The 22,514-nt window shown below is 34.5% G+C and overlaps 1 protein-coding gene across 1 annotated transcript; it reads right to left on the bottom strand.

Moving 5' to 3' along the window:
* Positions 1–342: 342 nt before the first annotated feature.
* LOC115437571 (neuromedin-U receptor 1-like) lies at positions 343–22,475 on the bottom strand. The gene is made up of 4 exons (XM_030160817.1): positions 22,381–22,475; positions 17,361–18,083; positions 7,370–7,600; positions 343–949 (listed from the first exon to the last, which is right to left on the bottom strand). The coding sequence occupies exons 2-4, from the start codon at positions 18,043–18,045 to the stop codon at positions 645–647; spliced, it is 1,221 nt and encodes a 406-aa protein (XP_030016677.1). The 5' UTR covers positions 18,046–18,083; positions 22,381–22,475; the 3' UTR covers positions 343–644.
* Positions 22,476–22,514: the final 39 nt, after the last annotated feature.

The raw sequence follows: 22,514 nt of genomic DNA, 5'->3' as shown, positions 1-22,514 counted from the left end.
CTGGCTGATATGTGTCTGGGAGGAATTCTCTTATCACATTGATGTTGTCTGTGCTGGAGGTGGTGGACACTTTGAACACTTGTAAGACAGGAAATAAAAGTTGATTGTGAGTAAAATATTTGTGACTTGGCAGGAGTTTTCTTTTGCTTTTCCTTATTAAAATATTGCGTAATGAAATCGGTTCATTCCTTTTGAACAACCCTGTATTATAACTGATGTGATTTTTTTTTTTTTTTTTTTTTTTTTTCCAGAAAATGTGCCACGTAATAGAAGCTTTTAGCTGCTCATAAACAGGTAGGGTGTTAAATGTGTGATTTTCTGCTGCAATTACTGATAATTTTCCAATGACTTCAGCTCCCATAGCTTTAAGAGGTATTATGATTATTGTGATTTTTTTTTTTTTTTTTTTTTTCATTAAATAAGATCTTACATATTATGCCTTCAGGGGGTATTGTCACATGGCTCTGGAACTTTTCTGTATGGCATTGTCGACTGCTGGGAGGTTAATATCGTACCATCTGTGGCTTCAGAATATACACACACAGATGGATGACTAAAACCAGAGGGAAATTTTTTTTTTTTTTTTAGATTATTTCTCAACTGTGTTTAATGAACCTGCTTCTGCCTCAACTGGTCTGAATGGTTTAATGTCCATTTTGAACAGTTTTCTCACTCAGTGTGCTGCGCTGGGTCATCTGTGAGCTGGAGCGCCTCATCCAGGTGGAAGAGCAACAGGTCACATGACTGAACATTTCTCTGAACCTGGTGGACATGAGGTTGTAGAGGATGGGGTTGATGGCAGAGCTCAGGTAGAAGCAGACCCCGGAGATGAGGTGGACCGGTTCATAGATCCTGTGGTGCAGGTCAGACGACTGGTCCATGTAGCTCCACATCAGACGGTCCACGTGGAAGGGAGCCCAGCAGAAACCGAACACCACCACCAGCACACCTGGACACAGGTAAGACAGGTTCAGATGAATAGAATAGAATAGAATAGAACAGAAGACAAATAGAACAGAACACAATAGAATAGAAAAGAAGACAAATAGAATAGAATAGATAGAACTGAATAGAATAGAACAGAAAAGAATAGAACAGAACACAATAGAATAGAATTGAATAGAACTGAATAGAATAGAACAGAAGACAAATAGAACAGAACACAATAGAATAGAATAGAAGACAAAGAGAATAGAATAGATAGAACTGAATAGAATAGAATAGAACAGAACACAATAGAATAGAATTGAATAGAACTGAATAGAATAGAATAGAATAGAGTAGAGTAGAATAGAATAGAATAGAACAGAAAAGAATAGAACAGAACACAATAGAATAGAATTGAATAGAACTGAATAGAATAGAACAGAGTAAAATAGAACAGAACACAATAGAATAGAGCAGAACAGAAGAGAACACAATAGAATAGAACAGAACAGAAGACAAATAGAACAGAACATAATAGAATAGAATTGAATAGAACTGAATAGAATAGAACAGAAAAGAATAGAACAGAAATGAAGTCAAATAGAACAGAACATGATAGAATAGAACAGAAGACAAATAGAATAGATAGAACTGAACAGAATAGAAAAGAATAGAACAGAACACAATAGAACAGAACACAATAGAATAGAATAGAATAGAAGACAAATAGAGCAGAACACAATGGAATAGAATTGAATAGAACAGAACACAATAGAATAGAACAGAATACAGTACAACATTATTGTCATAACACTACAATGGAAAACAACTTAGTAGCATCTTCCTCGCACTAAAAAATTATAATAAAACAAATAAAATAAAAGAAACAGCTGAATAAAATGCAGATATTTCAATATTGCATTATATGCAATATTTCATGTGTGATGGCTTGATAATAAAGAGCCAATAATTAGGTAACACCATGCAGTTACCAAAGTAATAACCATGTAATGGCTTGGTATTAACAATAAGTATAAATTGGGGTAAAGTTACACTGAAATCTATTTAGCAAGGGGTCAGAAACACATGGTAACAAGGGCAAACATCTTAGTGATAATGATGCATGGATTGGATGACACTTTTAATTTTGTCGTACTTGTTAAAATGACAACGAAGACATTCTATTCTATTCTATTCTATTCTATTTTTTTTCACCAAATATAGGTTGATGATTTCACAATATTATAGGCCACTATCACCAAAGTCTTTCAAAATCCCATGGAAATTCTTGTAAATCAAAAAAGTAGTTACCATATAAAAATACTGCAGTCCACTCTCCCTTAACATCCCCTTTTGTTTCAAGGCTAAACTGTATAAATTACATATTTAACGCTGTGACTGTTACCTAGAAACACTTGAATCAAGGATGCAAAATGCTAAACAACCTCTTGCTATTTAAAGGCTGCCTGTGTGATAACTAGTGACGTCTCCATCTCCATTCAACACTACTGGGTATGCTAAAAAAAAGTAGTTGTTTGTTTGACATGTTTGGTTCTGATAAATCCAGTACACATGCAAATATAGTAGGTAATAATGTTGTACCTTAATACTGGATGCCACTTAAAAAGAGAAGTGTAAGTCTGCTCTCTACAAAAATAAATGGCAAAACCACAATCCTTATTTTCACGATTATACACCAATGAAAACATATTTATTAAAAGCATATTATATTCAATTTTTGCTGTTAGGTCCTCCTTAATCGTACACACTGGACCTTTAACTTCATTGTAATCACCAGATTAAATCAAACAGCTAGAATAAAAGTGTAATGAGCCTTTTCACCTCAGAGTTATAGGGTTAGATGAAGTATTTTTTCGCAAACTGTGTATTCATATACACTGTAACCCTGGATAAGTTGAGTTTTCTTAAAAAAAAAAAAAAACTGAGAAAAGTGGTTGCCTTAAAAAAGATTAAGTAATGATTAATGAACTTTTTAAATAGATTTAACTTACATTTAACTAAATAACCAAAAAATGTCCTGCAAAAGATCGATAAAGTATCTATCTATCGATCATTCGTTTGTTCGTTCACTCTATTGTTCCATCGTTCTATTGTTCGTTCTATCGTTCTAAGATTTTAAGTTAAATGTACTTCAAAAGTTCATTAATCATTACTTAATTTTCTTAAGGCAACCACTTTCTCAATTTTTTTTTTAAAGTAAACTCAACTTATCCAGGCTTACAGTCTCTCCCTCACTGAGAAAAATAGCAGGTCAGCTAGTGGACATCTAGCTAAGAGAAAATATCTGTGGAACAGGTTGATGGAACTGGTGGACAATAAAACAAAACAACAATAAAACAAAACAACAATAAAACACTCCTCTCAGAGTTAAAACAAACAATCGTCGATAGCCGACAGCGCATAGAACTTTTTGATTTGTATTTTTTATGATAGGCACTAAAACTCCTACAGCAGCTACTCTGTGACCAAAAGCGCTGAGGCAGGTGACAATTTACGTGGTCAAAACAAAAAGAGGTGTGGTCATAACTAAAACGTATTAATTTAAATGCATTTAACTTAAATCTATTCACACGTTCAACTATATCTCCAAATGAGGTGACCATACCTAATATTTTCTAGTAATGCCTTCAAACTTATATTTCCAAGTGCATTCTAATAAATTTTTTGAAGTATATTCGACATCCAGGCTTTGTTACAAATGACTAATATTAACCCATAAAGACCCAAACAACCGCTGGCGACCAAAATAATCTACCAATATAAAATGTTTAATAACTTCTGATCCACTAATCCTATCAATACATGTAAATATTTGGGGTAAAGTACAGTTTGTCATCTTTTCATGGTCATCAGATATGACCCATTTGGACTCTAATCCAACAGAGTGGAAGTGCTGCTGGGTCTTCTTGGTGATTATAGACAGGGGCTCTTTGGAAACTTGTGGTGTGTTTGGTTATTTAGAGTCAAAAAAATCTGCATAAGCATTCTAGATTTCAAAAACTGTTCCAAGGCACACTGTAGGATTTGTGTAAAAATAAAATGTCTTTATTACTTCATGGCAATCTTTTAAAATACAGCAAATGCGTTTCGACCTCTGGTCTTCATCAGGGCTTTTTTTCACTGGTGAGTTCCACACCTTCATACAATCACTTTAATGAACTGAAGGAGGGAGGTGTGAGGGAAGAAAAAAAAAACAAAAAACTATATATGTTTTTTTTTTTTTTTTTTTTCTTCACCAGTGAAAAAAAGCCCTGATGAAGACCAGAGGTCGAAATGCATTTGCTGTATTTTAAAAGATTGCCATGAAGTAATAAAGACATTTTATTTTTACACAAATCCTACAGTGTGCCTTGGAGTATTTTTTGAAATCTAGTGTACTTATGCAGATTTTTTTTACTCTAAATGACCTATTTGGACGTTCAGAGGCTCCATAGTTACCATGGAAACACCGTCATCTTCTACAACATTGATTCACCAGTAAAGCCCATGGAGTTGGATCAATGACAGTGGATGGACACACTTAGTTTATGTACAGTTAAAGAGGAATTTGTTTAAAAAAAAGTCTCATTTTCTTCATTTTCTGTTTCTGATATTATGACAGTTAACTTTCATCTGAGCTTTTATGAACATCTACACGATCAGTGAATTAAATATAGGAAAATACCAGATTTTTACTGAAGAAATGCAAAATACAGAGGAGAATATTATAATAAATGGTGTTAAATTGCTCAAGAAAGGTTAAATAGAGAGAAAAATTTACTTGGGAACTGCCGGAAAAGTAACATAAGAGTCTTTCAGGGTTAATGTGAAATCTTGGTGTGTTTATCCATCTTCGATATTATGAGTTGAAACTGCAACGTTGGAGAACTATATCTGTACCAGGTTAACAGGGCGGTGGATGCAGGTGGAGAAGGTAAGCAGCGGTCAACTGACACTTTATTCTACAGAAGTCAACCCAGGTCTCCACTTCTCTGTATCTGCATATTCTAAATGAGCAGTAGAATATAAAAAAGCACAACCTTCATCCACCCTTTGATGTGGAGAGTTCTTAAACGGAGGTCAAGCAGAGGGAACTTTCAACTCTACTCCATCATAACAAACCAAAAGGAGGCGTCTGATGTGAACCTTCAGCTACTTTTTGGTATTTCACTAACATTACATTAACCAGACTGACTTTTACTCAACCATCTGAATATCACTCACCACGCGTTCTCCTATGGCGGCTGCTAAGACTGAAAGGGCGAGGTCAAGGGCGTCACGGATGGACCGCCCACTACTTTTTGATTCATAAATTTTGAATCAGACAAGTTAAAGACAAGTATTATACATAATTGGAAAGGTCTAAATGCAGTCTTAAACATCCTCAAAGGGCAAAATTTAGTTTCAAATATCACAGATGGACAAAACATTAACATCTTTTTTTTTTTTTTTTTGCAAGAATGACAAAGTTCTCAAAAGTGAAGTTCCTCTGACATTTTCATCCTAAAATATATTCAATGTAAACCTTAAACCCTCTATTTTACAACCTATTTTTTGGTTAGAGGAAACATTTTTTTTTTTATCATACCTAAATAGTAAGAGTTTTGGCAAATGGCAGCAGCATGGATGGACAACAAAAGTAAATATCCAGTTAAAAATTTTTAAATTTAAATTATCAATATCATATACTTTTTTTTTTTTTTTTTTTTTAACAATATTTACAAAATGCAAATATTAACATTATATTCAAATGTGTTTTGCATACATATATGCATTTATTAAGTTTTAACACTGTGTTTAGAATATGACATAAATTATGTAATAGTCAAATATCAGTGTATTTGGAATAAATTTTGTTTATTTATGAGAGTTTATAAAATTAATCCAGAGTGATGGCAGAGTGACTTTGTCACTTTCCAAACATTCACATTCATCAAATTCCTCAATTTTTTATTTTTTTTTTCACTTATTTTTTCTCATCTCAAAATACATTTTCCTGAAAATATGAGTAATTACTCACCCAAAAACATAAGTCTGGTGTAGATTACTGTAATTAAATTTTTTTGACTAGATGTTAAACTTTTGTTGACTTCGCCCTACAGCCGATTATCAAATTTCCTGGTTTCTAATTTATTTACCACCTTTAGTTTTCATTATTGCATTATTATGCATTTTAAAACATGTGTAATAATGCATAATAATGCATGTGAACATTTTAGGTAATCTGCTCGAGGTTTGGACATATTTTCAGTATGGAACCACTGCTGCTGATAAACAAATATGACGTACTCAGAGAAATGTTTGTTGGAAGTCTGGACCTTATATGTGCAAAGGTCGTGACGTAACTAGTTATAGACGCAAGAAATTAAGAAGGAATTAAAATGGCTTGAAGAAATTCACTTGATTTTTGGCAAAATGAATATGAACATAGCTTTAAAGCACCCCCCAAATACACAAATAAATGTACTAAAGACTAATAAAAGTGGGTTTAGAATCAGTGTATCGTTCGTTCATTCGTTTTTCAATTTAAAACCAAAACTGAAAAAAACAAAAAAAAAACCACTCGTTCTTTTGTTTTTCATTTTCAAAACCAGAATGAAAAACTGATAATGGTTCATTTTTCCATTTCCCGATTTTGTGCTCAAATGAAACATGGAAAAAACGGATAACGACCATTTCATCTGATTTTGCCATTTTCAATATAGTTCACTTGTCTGACCCGGAAGTAGTCGTTACTAGGGAAAAAATAAACACACGGAATCATGGTCGGACTGGAGGAATATTTGGCTATAATTAAGCAGCTGTTTGATACAGAAGCATACATCATTCACACAAAAAAATTAATTTGGCTCTTTTTCTGAATGAATGAGATACTGTTTTGTGAAAAAAAATTACATTTAGCTCTGTTTTTCTGAATTAACGAGAAAATTATCTTGTAAATTGAGAAAAACAGAGCTGAATTTATTTTTTTGTGTGCATGCAATACGCTTCCGTATCAAACAGCTGCTTAATTATAGCCAAATATTCCTCCACTCTGGCCATGATTCCATTTGTTTATTTTTTCCCTAGTAACGACTACTTCTGGGTCACACACCCAAACTATATTGAAAATAGCAAAACAGAATGAAACGGTCGTTATCCGTTTTTTACATTTTTCATTTGAGCACATAATGGGGAAATGGAAAAATGAACTGTTATCCGTTTTTCATTTTGGTTTTGAAAATTAATTTGATTTTTGGTTTTAAATTGAAAAACTAATGAACGAATGATACACGGATTGTTTAGCAAAATATGACCCCTTTAATGAATAAATCCTACATTACTCTGCTATTACCATGTCATTACCGAGCTGTTACATAAATTTCTACTGTAAAATTGAAGAATAGAGGCAAATGGAAATGAATCCACTCATGGAGAAAACATACTTAAAGTGACAGCTTACACAACATTTTGGTGACTTGCAGGTTGCGTTTATTCTGTTTCTGCTTTTGAGCGTTGGACAAACTTTCTGGTCCAAAGCTCACGGTGTCGACCACGGTCAGCGCCCTCTCTCGGTGCAGCCGAATGCCAATGAGAAAGTAGAGGATGCTAATGATCAGCATTGGGAGCAGGAAGAAGGCCAATGTGGAGATGAGGATGATCAGGTTGTACAACCAGGTGGGCTTGACCAGATCTGAGGACAGAGATGCAACAGTGAGCAGATACAGTTACAATGAGAGGAGTTTTAATGCTTCCAAACATGAGACTTAGCAAAGTTTTATCGCCTAAGATGAATAAATAACATATACATAACAGTGACATGCAAATTCAGCCCAAACATCTGTCATATTTGGACAAAACTATAACGTGCACTTTATTAGAGTATCTTTATCTCATATTATCACATATAACATCTTTTAAATCACTTCTTAACACACATTTTTATAGACTTGCTTTTATGTGATGTCTGTCCCCTTTTTAACCTTAATTTTTAATTTCAATTTTTAAATTTGATCCTGTTTGATAATCAACTTGTTCATACATCTCTCTAATTGTGTTGCTTCTGTTTTAGTGTTTTTACTTGCTTCGTGTATGTCTCTGTCAAAGCACTTTGTAAACTTTGTTTTTAAAGGTGCTATACAAATAAAGTTATTATTATTATTATTATTATTATTATTATTATTATTATTATTATTATTATTATTATTATTATTATTATTATTATTATATTTTTATAGGGTATGGTTGTGATATTGTGCTTTATAAGTCAGCTGCATTGCATTCTATAACATATTTTATTATTCAGAATTCCTTACATTGTGTCACTTTTGTAGGAGATACCACTCTCTAAAATTACATAGCTTACAAAAGCTTGTACAGTTGAATATTTTCCATAATTTCTAGTAAGAAGATAGTATAAGTGTTGATTTAAGATTGAAACCACATTTTCTCTTCAGTCATTGCACATGTGAGAGAAATTTGCATCAATTCCCATTTCAGGTTCTTTGTAAATAACAGTTCATACATGTATATATTTGGAAAGCAGGTGTATCTTATGAGGAAAACACATTATTTTATATGGCTGTCAACTCCATCGACTCCATATTAATGCACATATTTAATAGACCAATCACATGGCAGTATTTAGACATTTAGACCTGGTCAAAATGATCTGCCGAAGTTCAAACCAAACATCAGAAAGGGGAACAAAGATGATATAAGCAAGTTAGAGAGTGGTATAGTTGTTCATGCTCTACCTTCTCCTGTAACAGAATCCAAAAACAAGGTGAAAATGTCATGTAAATGCAAAGATCAGAGAATAGACAGACTAGTCTGAGCTGATAGAAAGGCAACAGAAACTCAAACCACTGGTTGGAGCTGAGGTAGATATAGATATAGAACATCACTGAATGCGCAAAATGTTCAATCTTGTAGCAGATGGTTTATAGCAGCAGCATATGGGTGCTTATGAAACTGGGTTCATTTTGGTATCTGGCACTTTAACAGCTTTTTTTAGACCCAGTAGTAAAAGAGACATTTAAACCCCACCCCCCAGGATGTACCTAATGATGACCTCAAATAAATGCAAAAAAAATTATACTCTGGCTCTGAACCATCCCAAAATTAATGAATTTTTACCTCCACCAAGAAGGTTATGTTTTTGTTGGTGTTGGTCTGTCTGTCTGTCTGTCCGTGTGCAAGATAACTCAAAAAGTTATGGATGGATTTGGATGAAAATTTTGGGAAATGTTGATACTGGCACAGGGAACAAATGATTACATTTTGGTGGTGATTGGGGGTGGGGGTGGGGCACACGGGGGCCCACTGATCTGCCTTGGTGGAGGTCTGCGCTCTCCGAGTGCTTCTAGTTTATAAAGTAAAGTAAGTAAGTAAAGTAAATTTTATTTATAGAGCACTTTTCACAGACAGAGTCACAAAGTGCTTAATTTATAAAATGTTGGGGCCAAAAATAGGACCAAAATTGGGACAGGAAAAGCTACCTAGGTGTCAGTGCATTTGATCTGGAAAACATGGCTGTAAATGGTCTTATATACAGTCATAAATAAAGACACTGCACACAAAAAAAAAGATTCTTGGCTCTAATAAACATGAAGTAATATTTTAAAGTAAAATGTAACTGAAATATATGAAATTTAAAGTTTATTTATCCGAAAAAGTCAAACATAATGTGAATATGCTTAGTATAAAGTGAATCTAAACAAATAAAGTAAACTTTATTTCCTAGTTCACATAAAAAGGCTGAGCGTCACAGTCAAATACAGTTTATGTAAAAGTTTGCATTAACTAAAGCAAATCTGACTGAAGGTATTTAATTTATTCATATTGACTCAATATGATAGAAAAAACATTGTATTAAATGCAACTCTTTACATTAAACTTATGTAATAAAATTACATGGAAAATTTACATGTAATTAAAATACATAAAGTCAACATTTTTGGCTTAATTATTTTTTTGAGTGTGTGTTCAATTTGATGATCCTAGTGGTTTTTCTAATCCAGACATGTGGGTTTTTCATGAATCTCAGTCTCATTCCAGGTTTTTGTGTGTAACCCATTGTGTCCACCGGCGTTACATGCAGAACCTGCCCATTTAACCCTTTATCGGGCAAGCGATTATTTTTGGAAATTTTCCCATACATTACAAGATGGTGACTGCAACAGTTCCAGTGAGGACAGTGAGTCAACAATCTGAGGTCCACTGTGGTCTCCAGGGTCTGTCAGGTCCACCTCTGCATGAACAGTGAGTGTACCTGCTTTGTTTGGTACCATGCAGTAATGGTACTAATGTAAGGAATGATGTTCAAAGGGATCATGTGGATGTGGACAGGGGTCTGGATCAGCACTTATGTTGGTCTAATGTTCTAAAATACATGTTCCTTTCACCTTACATGTGTTTTTTCTTGTATTTTTTATAATTAATTTACTCCTTGTATTTTTTTTTTTTGGCACTTATAGGTAAGGAACCAAATATGGTAACTTCCTTAATCTTGATTTTCTACATAATAATAATAAAAAAGGAAAATTTTCACAAAATTAATAAAGTCTTATGTCCTCAAATAACAAACTAAGTTTGGAATTTTGAATTTCAGAGTATTTCTATGAGTGCCTCCTAAAGCAGGGGTGGGCAACTCCAGTCCTCGAGGGCCGGTGTCCTGCATGTTTTAGATATTTCCTTCTTCCATCGCACCTGGAAGCCATTACATCGTCATCAGGCTTCTGCAGAGCATGATGATGAGCTGATCATTAATTGAACCAGATGTGGCTGGAAGAGGGGAATATCTAAGACATGCAGGATACCAGCCCTTGAGGACTGCAGTTGCCCACTCCTGCTTTAAAGGGTTAAACACACAAAAATCGTGAGTGATTTTACAACAGTGCTCATTTTTGTGAAACACTCTGCCTTGCATAATTAGTTTGATTCCCAAAATGTACCTGTGAGAGAATAAAAAGATATTTGAACAAATAGTAGCATGTAATTTTTGTGTCCTTTTTTCCGTGTTACATGCGGATCTTTCTATAAAATATAATATAAAAATAATATAACGATGTGCTTTATCTGAAAAAATAGTTTCTCTTTTATCTCTGTAAATATTCCTTTTTTTTCTTTTTTTAATAGACCCAAAGTGCTTCCAAACTTGCTTCATATCATTAGTCTACATCTGGCTTGAATTTGTAGCCCCCATGTCCTGTTTTTAGGGACCAGTTTCATAGAAGCACCCGTATACACTCACCAACCATTCTATTAGATACATGTGATACTACACTGTGTATCTAATAATGTGGCTGATCAGTGTATTAACTATATGACATGACAGTGGGCCTTTCTGCGTGGAACTTTCATGTTTTCCTCATGTCTGCTCGGGTTTTCTCCTCCAGCTTCCTTCCACCATCAACAAACATGCATCTTAATACGTTAATTGAGTCAATGTAATCTAGTCAGTGGTTGTTTGTATGTGTCAGCCCTGGTGACTTGTCCAGGATGTGTAGGTTGTATCATGCCTTCACACACTGGTAGCTGGGACAGACAGCCCCTTTCAACCAGGGGTGTCAAATATACGGCCTGTGGACCAAAAGGGTCCATGGGGTGAATTGAAAACACAAAAAAAGTCTATTAAAAATATTTATAGGTTGGACTTAGCTAAACAAATACAACCTGTTTATATGCTCAACTTGAAATGTCCAAAAAATGTGGCTTCAGTACTTTCAAAAATGACACTTAAGACATAAACAGTCAAAGGTGTCAAAATCATTTTAGTTCAAGGGCTACATATAAAGCAATGCAATCTCGAATGGGTCAGACCAGGAAAATACAGGGTGACCCAAAAAAACGGGAATTTTTGAAGTGTGTATTGGCAGACATGAGAAAGTGGCAGCACTGCGAGACAGTGACCTTGAGCAAGTAAACACAGCCCCCATTTTAGTAACCATGGATCAGTGGAACGGGCAACAGCGTGCATTAGCCATAAAAATGTTTTATAAAACGGTGATAGTTTGACAGCTGCGCAGAGGGAGTTCCGACGTTTTTACAACTTAGGACGTCATGGTGCTGTTCCATCAAAACACGCGATAAAATGTTGGATTAATAACTTTGAAGAGACTGGATCTGCCCTAAAGAAGAAACCAACAGGATGACCAAGAAGTGCTCGTACTCCTGGCTCCCTAGATCGCCAGATTTGTGCGTTTGTGATTTTTTCTTGTGGGGCTATCTCAAGAGTAAAGTGTACACGACTCGACCAAGAACTCTGGATGAGTTAAAACAGAGAATTCAGGATGACATTCACAGTATCCCATCTGAGATGTTGCAGCGGTCAATGAGGAATCTCAACAGTAGATTTCAAGAATGCATTCATACAGGAGGACGCCATCTACAGGAAGGAATTTTTAAAAAATGAAAATTCCATCAATGTTTCTTAAATGGCATGGTTTAAGGTTTCAATGACTATGAATAAAATATTTTTCTTCCATCACTCTTGGTTTTATTGGATTGTTAAAAAGTTCCCGTTTTTTTGTGTCACCCTGTATATGTATGTATATGTATAACAACCAATAGATAATGACAACTCCAAATTTTTCTTTCTTTTAGTGTAAAAAAAATGTGAAAAAAAATGAAAATGTACAAACTATCCTCTCACAAAAATGGTGAAAAACCTGAACAAATATGAATGTGAAATGTCTTCAGAAAAGTAAGTGTAATATTAAAACACTTTTAACACTTTTGTATGCGGTTTTTTTTAAAATAGATATTTATACCGTAAGGGTTTTTCTTTTATATTTTAGTTTTTATACTCTTCTATATACATTATTCATACTTTTTATGGCACCTAGGATGACTGCACTTTTTTTAATTCCGTTGTACCTGTACGATGTCAATAAAGACATTCTATTCTATTCTATTCTGTTCTAGTCTAGTCTAGTCTAGTCTAGTCTAAAAAATATTACGCCTGTTATTAAATGTTTTGTGCCTGTGTAGATTCACTGTGATCTGTAAGTTATAATGAACATGTAAGGCATAATATTGTTAAAATTTTACTTTTTTTTTCTTAAGAAATGTCAGGTTGTTCATGTTATTCAGATTTTTTGAAGGATACTTTATAGACATGAACATTTTCATGATTTAATTTAACTTTTTTTCACTCTAAAACATGGATGAAAGTTAAGATTTTAAATCATTTATATGTTATTATTTTACTGGTCCGGCCCATTTGAGATCATATCAGACATTATGTGGCCCCTGAAATAAAATGAGTTTGACACCCCTGCTTTAAAGGGCTCATATTTATCTAAACCCACTTTTATTAGTCTGTGGTTCATTTATTTGTGTATTTGGACCCTAATAGTTCAAAAAGTTTGAATTTGAACCCTCCAGCTGCTGCAAAGCTATCTTTATATTCATTTGGGTAAAAATCGAGTGGATTTCTACAACCTGTTTTAATTCCTGGTTAATTTGTAACATTTTATAACTAGTTATGCCACCACATTTGCACATATAAGGTCCAGACTTCTGCCGAACATTTCTCCGAGTACGACATAATTGTTTATCAGCAGCAGCGGTTGTAGTAAAAACTGAAAATATGTCCAAACTTGGAGCTGATTACGTCAAATGTTCAGTTGTTGGTTGAATGGGACAGAGCAGCACAGCCAATAACCTGGAGGGGGCGGGGCCTGAAGTGGCTCATTTGCATTTAAAGGGCCAGCGCTCCAAACCAACTTTCTGGTGTCATTACTGAGAAATAGGGTTGAAGATGGACCTGTGGAGCTGAATTAACCCATAAAGACCCAGTGCTATTTTTGTGGTAGTTCCAAATTAATTTTTCTCTCTGTTTAATCTTTCTTAACCCTTTATAGGGCACTCACTGAAATACTCTGAAATTCAAAATGTCAACCTTAGTGTGTTATTGGTCATTTGTCATCTACCTCCTCTTGCCTTAAAACATCTGAGCAGCACTTGCTAAAAAGTAAACGCATGCACTAAAACAACTGTTATTAAGTCATAAACTGACAAAAATCACTTATATTCACTATTTTTACCTTCAAAATGTCAACAAAATCTCTCTGAATCACTGTATAATGTTATAAAACCCAACATAGAGTCTGGTTTCAGCCGACTCGATATGTAAAGTGTCATGAGATAACTTTTGTTATGATTTGGCGCTATATAAATAAAATTTGATTGATTGAACATGCTTCTGGACCTCATTGAGGCACAGGAATGGCCCCATATTTAATGTTTCAGGAAATGACCAAAAATAGTCACTTGCCCAATATAGGGTTAAGTGATTTATCACCATTTATTGTAATATTATGCTCTAAATTTTGTGTTTCTTCAATAAAAATCAGGTATTTTCTCATATTTAATTTACTGATCACGTAGATGTTCATAAAAGCTCAGGTTAAAGTTAATTGTCATAATATGAGAAAGAGAGAAAAATGAAGAAAAAGTAACTTTTTCAGAAAATATATCATTAATTGAACACGAAACAAGTGCATCCATCCACTGTCATTGATCCAACTCCATGGGTTTTACTAGTGAATCAATGTTGTAGAAGATGATAGTGTTTCCATGGTAACTACAGAGCCTCTGAACGTCCAAATGGGTCATATCTGATGACCATGAAAAGATGACAAACTGTATTTTATGCCAATTATTTACATGGATTGATAGAATTAGTGGATCTGAAAGTTATTTATTAAACATTGTATACTGGCAGATGATTTTTGTCGCCGGTGGTTGTTTTGGGTCTTTATGGGTTAATGAAGAATTCAAACCCAAGCAACAGCATTTAGAGTTTAGGTAGACCACAGGGAAATGTTTTCAAATGCATAATTCCATTTAAAAAAAACAAAACAAAATATCACTCCTTTATGTGGTTCAGAAAATGAATGAGTGCTGATGACACTTATTGTTGACGATGACAAATACTGCTTTACAAATTATAAACTCACACAGACTTATATATGAACATGCACTAGAATACATAAGTGTAAAAAAACAGTGTAAATAATCCACTGGCATGTTATAGCTGCTGGTTGGACATTACTTCACTACAGATGCTAATTGTTGATGATTTGTCCATTAAGCGTCTGAAAACACAGATGATTAAATCTTTCTATATTTACTCGTTCTTCTTGTTTTGTTCAGTATACAGAATGTTATTGTTCACAGTGAAAGTGCAGGAAGTGTTTGCCTTGTTAAACTCTTCTGTTATTCTCTGCTATCATCATGAGTTACTGCTGCCATTGTAAGTATACCGCTTGTGTAAACACATACTATTCTGCCAAGACGGATGAGTTTTGTAACAATGTTTTAGAGTTGAATCATTCAGCTGGTGTGGAACCATTTGTACTGCTGAGAATGATTTGCTCTGTTCTCTCCTTACACACATGAACTGTTATTCCAGTTCTCAGGAGTGTTACAGATAACTGGAGTGTCACACATAATGAATCTTGGAAACCCTATGAATCTGTACTTAACCCTTTGTAGACTATTGTCACAAATTTGATTCCTCTATTTTTGTCATGAAATGCTGCTCAACATTGTGAATGTACATGTGTTACCTGGTTTATCTATCATTCCCGACGTTCACGGATCAGTTTCAAAGCCCTGTTTCGGTAACAGTGTTATTAAATTGATGAGATTCTACTGATTTTTGGATCATTTTTGTTTTGTTTGGATTGTTGACTGGAAGAACTGATCAATAGTAGCATCAATACAGTAATCTACATACCCGAGACTGGAAAATTAGTTTAATTACTGTTATGCCAGATATGACAATTAAGCTTAATGTCACTAAGGCTACGTTCAGACAGCAGGTTTTAATGCACTATTCAGTTTTTTTGGTGAAATCTGATTTTTTTTGTGTGCTTTCTCATATTACATATTAAATGCAATGTCTATCAGTTTTGGGTTTGAACTGTATTCTACCCTGGGTGACCCACATGCACAAAAGAGGTCCTGACGTAATACATGACCACGTAGGCACACACTGTGTTTACAGAAGTAAAAATATTTTTCCTGCTGCTCCTCCTCCTCCTGGGATATAATTGTGACATATATCACATTTCTATGATGTAAAGGTTGGATAAATGCGACCTGGTCATTCAGACTGAAGTTGCATTGCAAAATACACAAAAAAAATCTAAATATTACAAAGTGTGTTTTTCTCATTTCTAGTCAAAATATCTCATCACACTTAAAATAAGACAATCACCTAAAGAGTAACTTTTCAGTGAGATATAAGAATTTATTTTTGGACAATAGATCTGGAGAATCTTATTTTGAGAAATCTTACGAAGATAATTTTTACTTGTTCCATTGGCAGATTTTTTGCTCAATTCAAGATTTTTTTTGCTTAATTCAAGCAAAAAAATCTTCCAATGGAACAAGTGAAAATTATCTTGGTAAGATTTTGATTTTTTTCAGTGTATCAGAGATGTATCAGATTCAGGACCACATATAAAAGTGGCATGGGGTGGATTTGTTGTTCAAACTGTCTTTAACAGATCGGATACAGGTCACATATGGGAAAAACAACGGGATTTGGGCCACATTTGCCTGCAGTATTAGCTACTGTATGTGCTATATATGTCAGGGTAGAGACTGCGATCTGGTAGGATCGGCGATTCTATCAGTAGAGACTCCGATCGTAGTCTCTACCGGTAGAAACTCCGATCAGAGTCTCTACTGGTAGAAACTCTGATCCGATCCGAACCCTAACCCTAACCCCTAACCCTAACCCCTAACCCTAACCCTAACCCTAACCCTTCTACTGGCAGGATCGGAGTTTCTACCGGTAGAGACTACGATCGGAGTCTCTACTGGTAGAATCGCTGATCCTACCAGATTGCAGTCTCTACCCTTACATATACAAATGAAAAAAACAACAGAAATAATTCATTTTCAACCCTATAACGCCAAACTTATCATATTTGATACCTGAGTTTTGAAGCCCTCTACATGATTTTTTTCTTGAAAAACCTGATTTATACAATTAGATACATGCAATACACAGATAATCCACCAGGTGGGAGGAATTCATCCACCAGAGGCTTTACCAGTGACACTACAAGACTGTCATCAATGAGGAAGGAGGAAGAACTTTGCCACTTTTGAAAAGGAATTACCAATTTGTTAGACTTGATTGTGTTGTGTTATATTATGTTTTTGTTTGGTCAAAAATAATAATATTTGAGCATTGAGACCTGATGTATCAAATATGATACAAAATAAAAACTCATACATGGAAACTGACAATTGAAAAAATGTTTTTTGGTTGTTCAGGCGGTCAAATAAAGGCTCCAGTTTCAAAGAACTGGAATTTTCTGTCAATGATTTAATGGTTCAGGCTTTACAGCGTTAAAATAATTGTTAATATATTTAGGTAGTAAGGGGTTAAAGCTGAAGTATAAATATGCAGTAACTCCTCTACATACTGCAGATTGTTGACCGGGGGAAGACTTTTCCAAACTTTGACAGCACTGTGATCCCATGCAGGCTGGTATTGGGCACGGCACACAGCATGGACAGCACCCACAGCATGATGATGACCCTCTTCACGTGGGCACGCGTGGTCATGTGTTTGACTTTGAGGGGGTGCACGACGGCTACGTAACGCTCCACGCTGAGAGCAGTGACGTTGAGGATGGAGGCAAAGCAGACGGTCTCAAACAGGAAGGTTTTGAAGTAACAGCCTCCTTCTCCGAGCAGGAAGGGGTAGTTCTGCCACATCTCGTAGATCTCTAAGGGCATCCCCATCAGCAGCACCAGCAGGTCTGACACCGCCAGGCTCAGCAGGTAGAAGTTGGTGGGCGTCTGCATCACCCTGTAGCGCAAAATGACGGCGCAGGTCAGGGAATTGCCAAGGACGCCCACCAGGAAGATGACGAGGTAGGTGATGCAGACGGGGATGAACACAGGGGACATGGGGGAGCCCAGGTACTTGGCCAGAAAGTCCTTTTCACTCAAGCATAACTCATCCAGCTCTTGTGCATCAGCTTTAGCCAACACCCAGGAGATATTCATCCCACACATGGCCGCAGCTTCAGGGCAGCCTACGTCACTGAAAACTGCATTTCCAGAGGATGAAAGAGCAGCATGGGAGCAGTTTAACACAGGCATGGTGGGGATTGAAGACAAGGCTTTTGTCAGTTAATAACCTAAACAAAAGACACAGAGCAGAAACGGTGACTTTTATCCTGAAATAATATACACTTACGTTGATTATGCTTAATTATGTCCTGATTAGATTCATTAATAAGTACAAATACTCAACAGCTTAATGCATTTTGACATTCAGTCCAAACTGCAAATATCCTAAAGTAGTGCAAAGTGCTATAACATTCATTTTAAACAATTCTCAGTAATCTTCCTTACACTGTCTCTTTAAGCACTGAATCATCTGCTTTGTTGGGTTTGATTGGAAAAGAGAGCGTTTAACTCTGTTTAGTGTGGGGACATTTTTGCATTTTAGATACACAGTTCAACTCCATTTAACCCTTTCATGCATATCACTACAGTGGTCTACAGTTTTGTATATTCATGGGTTTTGTTGTTTTATTTGCATATCAGCCAACACAGTGGACACTTACGCACCATCGCATAAACTACAATTTCATACAATTACTGTAACTTTGCTGTTCTTGATAAACCTGATCTACAGTAACATATTTGAGTGTAAATCAATTGCTAGTTGTTTCTAGACTGTAATTACCAGTTTTCTTAAACAAAAAGTTTTTTTTTTTTTTTTTTTTTTTTTTTTGCATATTATCTCCATGAAGTGAGTAATAACTAATATTAGAGTATGTTAAAATGAGAGAAAATATCAGATTAGCTGCATTAAAAACATTTTTATTTATTTTTCTCTATTTATTTATTAGGGACAGTGCATATTAACCCTTTCATGCATAGTGGTCACTCCAGTGGACAGTTCTTCTCCAGCTGTTCTCTTGTATATTCATGGATTTTGTTGTTTTAGTTCCAGATCAGCCGACAGTGTGGATCATCCCATACACCGACATTGGAACCATTACTGTAATTTTGCTGTTCTTGATAAACCTGATCTGCACTAACATGTTTGAGTGTAAATCAATTGCTTGTTATTATTATTAGACTGTAATTAACAGGCTTTTTTTTTTTTTTTTTTTTTAACTTTTTTTTTTTTTTTTTTTTGCATATTATCTCCATAAAGTGTGTAATAACTAGTATTAGAGTATGTTAAAATGACAAAACATCAGTTTAGCAGCATTAAAAAAAAAATAAAAATCATAGTTTTCACACAGTATGTCAGTAAATACATGTTTCGTTGTCAGGTCCGGCATGTGATTCAAAACTCATAATAAAGACAGTAGAATATCAAGGGGAGCCTCAATTTAAGTTTCCCTTGGCAAAACAAATTTGTTCGGCACAAAAAACCAGCCAGACTACCATTCTACTGTTAAGAGGCTGCCAAACAAGACAGGTACAAAAAAAAAAAAAAAAAAAAAAAAATCCATACTTTTCACACAGTATGTCAGTAAATACATGTTTCTTTGATTCAAAAATTAAATACATGGTTTCTGGCTGAGTGGACATTTTTGCAACTCCGTGAAAAATAGGTTCATTAAAAAAAAAAAAAAAAATCAATGGCATTGTTTTTTTTTCATGCCTAAAGAGGAATTAAAACACTCAGGAAAAAAAATCTTGAGTAAGGTTCTCATAATTCATGCATGAAAGGGTTAATGAACATGTACAACAGTTGCAGCTGTAAATATCCCAGATTGTAGCAGCAGTGCTAATTTCCATCTGTAGTTTTTCATAGTTTTCACACACTTTCTGTTATTATGTTTTAAATACATGTTTCTTTGCTTCAAAAATTAAACCCATGGTATCCAGCTGAGTGGACATTTTTGTAACTCCATAAACATTTTTTCCATCACATTGGTTTTTCATGCCGCAAGAGGAATAAAAATACTCAGGGAAAAAAAAAAAAAAAAATCTTGACTAATGTTCTCATAATTCATGCATCAAAGGTTTAACTGAAATTTATGTGAATGATAAGCCAGGACAATACTGATTAAATTGCATTTATTTTTTTTTAAGAAACATCAGTTTGTTCATAGTTCATGTTATTCACGTTTTTTTTTAAGGATTCTTTGTAGACGTAAACATTTTCATAATGACATGTTATGCTTACACTTTAAGTTAAATTAATAAATGCAAATACTCAACAACTTAATGCATGTTGACATTCAGCCCAAAATGCAAAGGTCATCTTGCTCACAATGTTTGTTTAAATCATGTGCGTTGTTGGGTTTGATTTGAAGAGAGAGCGTTTAGTTCTCCCTTCTGTTTTTGCGTGGGAACATTTTTGCATTTTGGATTCTCAGTTCAACTCCATTTAACTGAAATGTATTAATAGATCGCCCCAAAAAAAGACAGACCACTGCATCACACAGCAAAAACAACACTTCCCTCAACACTTAAAATTAGACGTTAAAACTAAACAATAACTGACACTGATCGAAAACCAAGCGCAGAAGATTTACTTTAAGTTTTATTTAAAGATGCCGACAGAGATGGAGTGCCTCATGTCATCATAAAGCTTGACCTTTTAGGCGTTTTTTTGCTCAAATCCAGTCCTCTATTACCAAATAAACCAAATAAAACAAACCAAAGTAGGCTCTTTTAGTGGTGTCGACCATTCAGAATGCAGGCGATGGTTACTAAGCAGCTGTGGGGTTCTGCTCACTGCAACTGAGGGAACATACCCACTACCAGCAATTTAACCCTTTCATGCATACTGGTCACTACAGTGGACAGATATTCTACAGTTTTTCTCTTGTATATTCATGGATTTTGTTTTTTTACTTGCATATCAACCAACAGTGGACTCTTATGCAACACCTCATACATTACAATTCATCCCATTACTGTTCCTGTTCGTGCTAAACCTGACCTTCAGTTACATATTTGAGTGTAAATCAGTTGCTAATTGTTAGTAAACTTTAACCCTTTCATGCATACTGGTCACTACAGTGGACAGCTATTCTTCTCTTGTTAAATTCATGGGTTTTGTTGTTTAAGTTTCAAATCAGCCAACACACTGGACACATAATGCATCATCCCATACACTGTAATTCACACCATTACTGTAACTTTGCTGTTCTTGATAAACCTGATCTGCAGTAATATGTTTTAGTGTAAGTCAATTGTTAATTATTATAAGACTATTAATAAAAGTTGTCTTAATCAAAAAGTTGTTTTTTTTTTTTTTATTGCATAGTATCTCCATGAAGTGAGTAATAACTTGTATTAGAGTATGTTAAAATGTGAGAAAACATCAGCTACGTGAAAAATGTTATTATTTCATAGTTTTCACACAGTAACTAGTCAACTTTCTGATGATAGGTTTTAAATACATGTTCCTTTGCTTCAAAAATTAAATGAATGGTGTTCAGATGAGTGGACATTTTTGTAACTCCATGAAAAATAAGTTCAATGAAAAACAAACAAAAAAAAAAAAATCAATAACATCGTTTTTTCATGCCTAAAGAGGAATAAAAACAGCAAAATAAATAAATAAATAAATAAAAATTCTCAACTAAGTAATTCATGCATGAAAGGGTTAATTTAAAATTCTTTTAAAACAAAAAGTTGTTGTTTTTTTTGTTGCATATTATCTGAGAGAGTAATAAATAGTATTTTAATATGTTAAAATATGAGGAAACATCAGATTCACAGCATGAAAAATGATTTTATTTATAGTTGATCGTGATGGATCAGTGAGTTTTTCTTGTACTGCTGCTGTAGTAACAAAACAATTTCCTGCAAAGGATCAATAAAGTATCTATCTATCTATCTATCTATCTATCTATCTATCTATCTATCTATCTATCTATCTATCTATCTATCTATCTATCTATCTATCTATCTATCTATCTATCTATCTATCTATCTATCTATCTAGTTTTCACACAGTATGTCAGTATATACATGTTCTTTGCTTCAAAAATTAAATGAATGGTGTCCAGCTGAGGGGACATTTTTGTAACTCCATGAAAAATAGATTCCTAAAAAAAATTTCAATCACATTGTTTTTTTTTCATGCCTAAAGAGGAATAAAAACATTCAGGAAAAAAAATCTTGATTTAGGTAATCATAATTCATGCATGAAAGGATTAAAGAAAAAAAAACAAAAAACAAAACAGTATGTATGGATACAAATGTGCACCAACCAACCAATTAATGAAAACTGCACACTCTGACATGAAATAATCATAATTCCCTTTGGCTTTAAAAATGTTCTTATATGATAAACAGTGCTTTCCATTCAGTGGAAAACAGACTCCAGACAGACTTTGGTTTGGATTTGTTTATCAATTCTACATGCAGTGAGTTCTTAACATAAGTTTACATGAACAGGAACCCCCTCTCTCTCTCTCTCTCCCACCTCCTCAAAAAAGTTAAAAATCCTACCTGTGGTTTGTGGATTCTTGATGCTGTTTATCCTTGTGGTATTTACCAGATCATGCGTGGATCATCATAATCCTCTACTTTGTCTTGGCTGCTTTAGTGTCTCAGTGCATCACGGCTGACTCGATTTCCTGTAT

This window comes from Sphaeramia orbicularis, chromosome 17 (assembly GCF_902148855.1).
Source record: "Sphaeramia orbicularis chromosome 17, fSphaOr1.1, whole genome shotgun sequence".
NCBI lineage: Eukaryota > Metazoa > Chordata > Actinopteri > Kurtiformes > Apogonidae > Sphaeramia > Sphaeramia orbicularis.
This window is presented reverse-complemented; position numbering and strand designations above follow the sequence as displayed.

What these genes read in the sequence shown, in the direction of transcription:
- LOC115437571 (XM_030160817.1), bottom strand. Translation starts at nt 18,045, where the DNA reads ATGCCTGTGTTAAACTGCTCCCATGCTGCTCTTTCATCCTCTGGAAAT. An exon ending in CCCCCGGTCAACAATCTGCA is followed by an intron (nt 7,601 to 17,360) that starts GTATGTAGAGGA and finishes CTCTGTCCTCAG; the next exon opens with ATCTGGTCAAGCCCACCTGG. An exon ending in GCAAGTCACCAAAATGTTGT is followed by an intron (nt 950 to 7,369) that starts GTAAGCTGTCAC and finishes ACCTGTGTCCAG; the next exon opens with GTGTGCTGGTGGTGGTGTTC.